This window comes from Rhagoletis zephyria, unplaced genomic scaffold (assembly GCF_001687245.7).
Source record: "Rhagoletis zephyria isolate East Lansing unplaced genomic scaffold, Rhagoletis_zephyria_1.1 Rzeph_scaffold_00173, whole genome shotgun sequence".
In the NCBI taxonomy this organism is placed as follows: Eukaryota; Metazoa; Arthropoda; class Insecta; order Diptera; family Tephritidae; genus Rhagoletis; species Rhagoletis zephyria.
The window spans coordinates 48490-55913 of NW_016157257.1; the positions used below are offsets into that span (position 1 = coordinate 48490).

The following is a 7424-nucleotide window of genomic DNA, read 5'->3' on the forward strand; positions in this document are numbered from 1 at the left end:
TTATGTATCTGTCATTGTCTCCATTTTCGTCTTTATCTTCACTTCTGCCTTCTTTTTTTTGACTTCATCGTTATCATTTATTTCTTCATCTTCATATTTATCTTTATTTCAAAGCTTAATTTCAAATGTGTAGTGAAACAACAGGCGAAACGTGTCAAATGGAACATGTTGCAGCAACATCTATACACAATTCGAAAATGTTTAAACGACGGTTTTGGCCGTAATTTTCAACCAGTTGTGAAACCATAAAAACTCTGCTCATCTACGGAAAAATGCCTTTCCAACGGTGTTCTTGGTTTTGAAATCGGTTCGGTAGAATCGCCAAACGAACGGAGACTAAATTTATGCTAGCGTATTAATATATAGATAACAACTAATAGTTTTGTCAACATGGAAATTGAGGCGTGAGGTGCGTACTTTATTTTGTGATTTTTGTTAATACTATAGTTGTTTGTAAAATGGGTATAATTCTTATTTTATAAATTGAACTCGTCCCCCCTTTTCCCCCTTCATTAAATAGAGCATATTTTTCTTAAGTTGTTTATATGTATTTGACAGATTTCAATGAAATTTGGATAGGTTTTCGTTGTCAATGATTTCGAAATTGATATCAAATTTTCAAAATTCAAAATGGCGGATACAATATGGTGGAAGATATCTCAAAAATGTATTGATTGTTATGAAGCTTGGTATCCAGAGATTTTCGTCGTCACTAGTTTCGAAATTGATATCAAATTTTCAAAAATCAAAATGGCGGATCCAGTATGGCGGACCGCTTTTTTTAATTATAAGTTTCATAGGTATTCAGAGATCTTCGTTATCTTTGATTACGAAATTGAAATTAAATTTTCGAAATCCAAAATGGGTTGAAATGGTGCTAAAGGTAATACATTGCGTTAAAAGTAAAACGCCTATTGTTCGGGACGCCATATTTGATCCGCCATTTTGAATTTTTGAAAACATAATATCAATTTCGAAACCGGTGACGACGAAAATCTCTGGATACCAAGCTTCATAACAATCTATACATTTTTGAAGAAATATTCCGCCATATTCGATCCGCCAATCTCATTTTTTTAAATTAAAAATCAATTTCGAAATCAGTGACGACGAAAAGCTCTGGATACTAAGCTTAATAACAATCTATAAATTTTTTAATAAATCGTCCGCCATACTGGATTCGCCATTTTGAGTTTTAGAAATTTAATTTAATCTTCGAATTCAGTGACGACGAAAATCCTATGTGATGAAAATCCCTAAATACCAAATTTCATTGAAATCTGTCAAATTCATATAGAGTAAACATTTTTGTCGTCCTATATTGTCGATTCGTCTCTATGTGCGCTTGTGCAAAAGCACACATAACGTTGCAGTACTGAAGTTTTCAATCCCTCAAGATAAAGCGTACATCACTTTATATTATTTCACTATGTTTATAAGCTATGTGAAGCACTTTTGAGAATCGCTGTTTAAAATCTGCCCAAATTTCCAAAGGGTTTTATAGTATCAATATCATGTAAATTAATATCATTTTGTACATGGTTGTTTGACAATAAACGTTTCTACTTTTAAATTAGCAATTTATTAGTGCAAATAACTCATACCTTTTGCATAATATTAATAGAATATATGTTCTAATAGTGCATAAATAGTTAGATTTTCACATTTAGAATAGTTACTAGAGCAAAGAGTTTGGAAGCATACAAAATAATTTTAATATGTACAGTGTACATTGCACGCAAAAATAGATGCATCGAAAAAAATCCATCGAACAGCAAACATCGATGTTTCCGATGCATCGATATTTGTTCTGCATCCCTAATTCACTATCCATATCTGACGCATTCGAGTAAATCCATGTAACTGTTTTTTTTTTTACAACCACCGCTGGAAGGAGAAACCGCTCATGACTTTTTTCTCCCCATCATATAATCTTCAAAATCGAATAGGTAAAAATGACGCTCGAGTAAATCCCAATTAAGCATCGTGGGCTCCCCTACCATTAAGCAGTCTTAGTTTTTCATTCATGTGTGTAGCACTTGCTGTGTGCAATCACTAGAGCTCGGACTTTTATGCAAACTGAATATGCAAAATGTATGTAAACTATATGCAAGAAATATTTTTATTAAAAAATTGTAAAAAAATACATAGTTAGATATGCTAAAAAAAGATCAGTATACAACAATTTAAATAACACCTAGGAAACAAGACCGAAGTCGTTTGCACTAGTGTTCATGTTATTAAGATTTCAGAGAAAATTAAACAAGTTTTGTTAAATGCATAGCTTCAAATTTATTAACAACTTGTATTTAGTTAACCCTTTAAACTACTTTAGTAGTATCTGTGGGAAATCATCCGCATTTGCGGCCTCAACCATTGCCAAAGTCCCCTACGTCATAGACCAGGAGCGCATCCTGGAGGAGAGTAGGAAGAAAAAGAAATGGTGTGGCATTGCCCAATTCCGATCATCCAGACAGACCTCTGGCGCCACGAAACGCTTGCCTCAAACCAAGGGTAGAAGCGATGCAAGGGTCGGNAATATGCAAAACATAATAGGTCCAAATTAACTCACTTCCTCCTACAATGAGTTTCTACCCAGGTCCGGACTTTCTGTTGTGTTAAACAAAAATAATCACTTGCATAAATATCCGAGCTCTATCAATCACTTTTTTTTAATGATTGTAAATTTAGAAAATACAATCCCCACTGCCGAACAAGAGAAAAGTGACTAAACTTGTAAATATTTCATGATTTAAAATAAATTCACAGTTACACAGCTCCGCTTCTTTCTTATATACTGTGTATGTATGTATATAGTAGTATAAAGTATATACTTGTAAATTTATTTCATTTGATTTTCTTTCCAATTTCTGCATATTCATTAAGATTCTATTATTTTTCTACAGGAGCTTCGTCTCTTCAAATGTCGCAGTTGTCAATTGAAGAAAATCAATCCACAATTGTATAACTTATTGCCCATGCTTAATGAATTGGATTTGGGTCGCAATGAGGTAAGCAAAGCAGTTTAAGAGTGGAGACTGACTCAGCCACCAGTTTTGTTGAAAGAGTTTGTAGCTTCTATAAAAAATCATTGGTTGTTTATTTGTTTCGCTTTAAATTAGTGAAATTTTCTTTTTTTTATTTTGGCAAACAAATACTCAAAGTAAAATATTGTCTAATACATACTTTCATTACACTTTTCCTATACTTTCAGTTCAAATTCCTCGACAAAGATGAATTTCGCGACGTCAAACACCTCAATAAAGTCCTACTTGATGGCAATCAACTGTCAGTTGTTGTTGACGAGCTGTTTCGCAATCAAAAAAGTCTGCAGCGCTTGGGTAAGACTTTGCTTCTTACAGCCCTATTCTAACGCAATTATGTACAAAAATCTTCGCATCACTGTTATGATTTATACCTACGGTGACCATAAATATGGATTCAAAATGAAGGACAATTTTTCAAAAATATGCCTACATATATTTACGTAGTATAAAAATATCAAAAGAGTATTTATGATTCTAAATTCTTAATAGATTTTAAACTTAAAAAATGAATCACGTTTTCTTCATCGCTATTAATTTGTTTTTACATGAATATTTATAAAAGTATAGTAAAACATATTATAATTACAATAGCTTACACGAAAAGTGAAAACCTTTAAAAGATTATTTTATAGGCCAATTTTGAGTCGCTCAAAACGAAAACAATATCCTTTTTTATTTTTTGGTACTTTTCGCAGTTATTTGTTAAAAATCGACGTCATGAATCGACGTAAACGACGAGTTACAAAGTGCCCTTTACAAAAATATATAATTTGTGCAGATTGCGCTCCATAGCATCTACATTTCTAATCCGATTTTCATTATCTTTGGCTCAAAATTTACTGTAATGATATATCTTCTTTATCGAATTTTTAAAATAATGAAAAAAATAATCAAATGAAACTGCGTATTTGATTGAAAATCTCACTTTTTTCGACTTTGACGACAAAATGCAAATGGTCGCCTGTAGCACTAATAATTTTCATTGAAGTCGCCACAAGTTATATATTTTGGTAAGAGGCACATCAATACCCTTCGAGCTGTAAGTCGCTTACGTTGATTGGGAGATTTTTTCATGAGATATTGAAGAAAAGCTACGAAAAGTACCAAAAAACACTTTTTTGAAAAAATCCATCCATTGTCCGATAATTTTAAAATAACGAATAAAATGCGGGACAAATGCAGGACACTTGGAAAAAATCAGTACATTTTCAGGTTTTTCAGGTTTGAAAAACTACGCAGGACCGACCTTTGAAAAACAGTACGGTCCTGCAAAAAACAGAACAGATAGTCACCGTATTTATACTGCGCTCAAAAATACGCGGCAATGACTTTAATATTTAAAATCGATCCATTCCTTAACTTTTTAGACTAAAATCTGGAAAGTGTCAAAATGCAAGAGCTTAAGGAAAATGCGCTCACTGAAAGAGTATAACAGGAGAAAGTAAAGGAACGCAAAAATCCAAATTTTTAGTCCACAGAATGGCAACAACAAAACTAATGTCAAATAAAATTATAAATATATGTACAAAACATATTCACACAAGCACAATAAACACTTACTATATCAATTATGTTTTTCCTCCTTCCATTTTCAATTCACTTTATTACTTTTTAGATTATTCTCACTTTTCGTTGAGTTGAGTTTGACACTTTTCAAGATTTTGCCAGCAAAAACTCTTCTGACTAAATCTTGTAACCAGGCCTGCCAACTATACTTAGCTATGAAGTGCCATATTGAGGATAAAATAGTGCCACAATGTGCCAAATAGAAAAATAAAAGTGCCAAAAAAGGTGCCATTCTTTTTAGTTCATCCCATTTAGGATTAAAATTAGAAATACATTCCTAAAACAAAAGACCAATGCCTCTTCTTCTTCTTTTTTGGCGCTGTAACCGCCTAAGCGATTTTGGCCGAGTTCAGCAAAGCACGCCAGTCGTTTCTCCTCTGTGCCAACTGACGCCAATTGGAAACGCCAAGTGAAGCCAAGTCCTTCTCCACCTGATCTTTCCATCGCAGTGGGGGCCTCCCTCTTCCTCTGCTACCACCAGCGGGTTCCGAGTTGAATACTTTCAGAGCTGGAGCGTCGGTGTCCATTCGAACGACATGACCAAGCCAGCGGAGCCGCTGTATTTTAATTCGCTGCACTATGTCCATATCGTTGTAAAGCTCATACAGCTCATCGTTCCATCGTCTGCGGTACTCGCCGTCGCCAACGCGTAAAGGACCGTAAATCTTCCGCAAAATCTTTCTCTCAAACACCCAAGAGCCGCCTCATCGACCAATGCCAAAGTAAGATAAAACAGGTGTATACTAAGAAATAAGAAAATTTTAGTTGAGAAAAAAAGTACACGCAAAGGATTTCCCAAAAATGTATTGAAATTTTATTATTTTTCAAAAGTGCCATTTTGTAGTAAAATAGGGCCAAGAATGGCACTGTTTGAGCCAAGTTGGCAACCCTGCTTGTAACTAAGGACTGAAGAGAGTCGTAGTTGCTCTCTCATTTCTGCTGTCATTTTCAAGTTAAGAAACGCTTTTTGGACTAAATCTGACTACATACTTTGGACTATTTATGACTATTTCTGGAAGATAAGGAACGCAACTAATATATCAGAGCCAATTTTTAAATTTGATGCATTTCTTAAGCATTTTTGTGGCATATTACTGAGCACAAGAGAAATCACAACAGTGGATGCGAAGAACCCAACAAACATTAAGGTTAGAGAACGATTGGAAAAGGAGTCGAAATCTAATATGTATGGTAGAAGGTTAGAGATGATTAGAGAAACTGTTGAGAATTATAGCATTCTCTACAAAATGGCGACTTAGATCTCTATATTGAGAAAATATTAGATATCTAATCGTGTTCTAACGTTGAATTCTAATTGGTTTCAAATGTATAGTTTTTTACTAATCATTCTCTAATCGAATTCTAACATAGTTTTCTGACCTGATTTTCGATTTCAGAACTACATTAGAATTCTCATTTATACTTGCGCAAGAACCGCATGCGTTTAGTCAACACATATGTATTTCTTTCAAGAGTTTATACCTGTGTCTTTATAGCGCACCCGCTAAAACCGTATTTAAAAGTAAACAAAATGTGCTGTTCTTATTCGATATTTTTTATACCTTTCACGAGCATGAAATGGTATTATAACTTTGGTCCGATGTTTGTAAGTACCAGAATAAGAAGAGATAGACCTATTAAAATGTATACTTAAATGATCGGAACATCGATCTGAGTCGATTTAGCCGTCTTTCCGTCTTTCTGTCTGCCTGTCTGTTTGTCTGTCCGTCTGTTTGTATACAATCTAGTCTCTCACTTTTCGAGATATCTGGATGAAATTTGGTAGGTGGGTGTATTTTTATAATGTATTAATCATTTGTCGGAACCGGAAGAATCGGACCACTATAACATATAGCTCCCATACAACTGATTGTTCAGACATGAGATTTTTCGTTATAACTTCTCCATTTATGCAGCTAGGAACATACAATTTTGCAATACTTCCACCCACTATCAACAGAAAACTTAGAGCGAAAATAACAAAGATCGGATCACTATAACATATATCTCCCATGCAGCTGATTATTCAGTTATGAGAATTTTCGTTATAACTCCTCCATTTGTGCAGCTAGGAACATGACATTTTGCAAGACTTCCACCCATTATCTATAGTTACAGCGAAAATAACAAAGATCGGGTCATTTTTACATATAGCTCCCATACAACTGATTGTTCAGATGTGCGATTTTTCGTTATAACTTCTCCATATATGCAGCTGGGAACATGAAATTTGGCAATATTTCCACCCATTATCAACAAAAATACTTACAGTGAAAATGGCGAAGATCGGGTCACTATAACCTATAGCCTCCATACAACTGATTGTTCAGATATGAGATCCTTTGTTATAACTTCTCCATATATGCAGCTAGGAACATACAATTTTGCAAGACTTTTACCCATTAGCAATAGTTACAGTGAAAATAACAAAGATCGGGTCATTTTTACATATAGCTCACATACAACTGATTGTTCAGATGTGCGATTTTTTGTTATAGCTTCTCCATATATGCAGCAAAAAAAATACTTACAGTGAAAATGGCGAAGATCGGGTCGCTATAACCTATAGCCTCCATACAACTGATTGTTCAGATATGAGATCCTTTTTTATAACTTCTCCATATATGCAGCTAGAAACATGAAATTTCGCACTATTTTCACTCATTACACTGGTCGACGGCCAAAATTTACCAGAGACGCCGTTATGAAATTCGTATGTAAAATCACCCCCTGATTCCGAAAATCAAGGTTATTTTTAATTTTATGGTACCGTTTTTGAGATATTTGCAATTTACCGTTTTTGCAAAAAAA

The 7424-nt window shown here is 34.1% G+C and overlaps 1 protein-coding gene across 1 annotated transcript in view; it reads left to right on the top strand.

Moving 5' to 3' along the window:
• LOC108356474 (chaoptin-like) overlaps window positions 1–7424 on the top strand; it is a 313273-nt gene that overhangs the window by 29354 nt on the left and 276495 nt on the right. The window contains exons 2-3 of the mRNA XM_017607582.1: window positions 2907–3011; window positions 3215–3341. Coding sequence (XP_017463071.1) covers window positions 2907–3011; window positions 3215–3341 — 232 coding nt within the window. The remainder of the gene's footprint in view (window positions 1–2906; window positions 3012–3214; window positions 3342–7424) is intronic.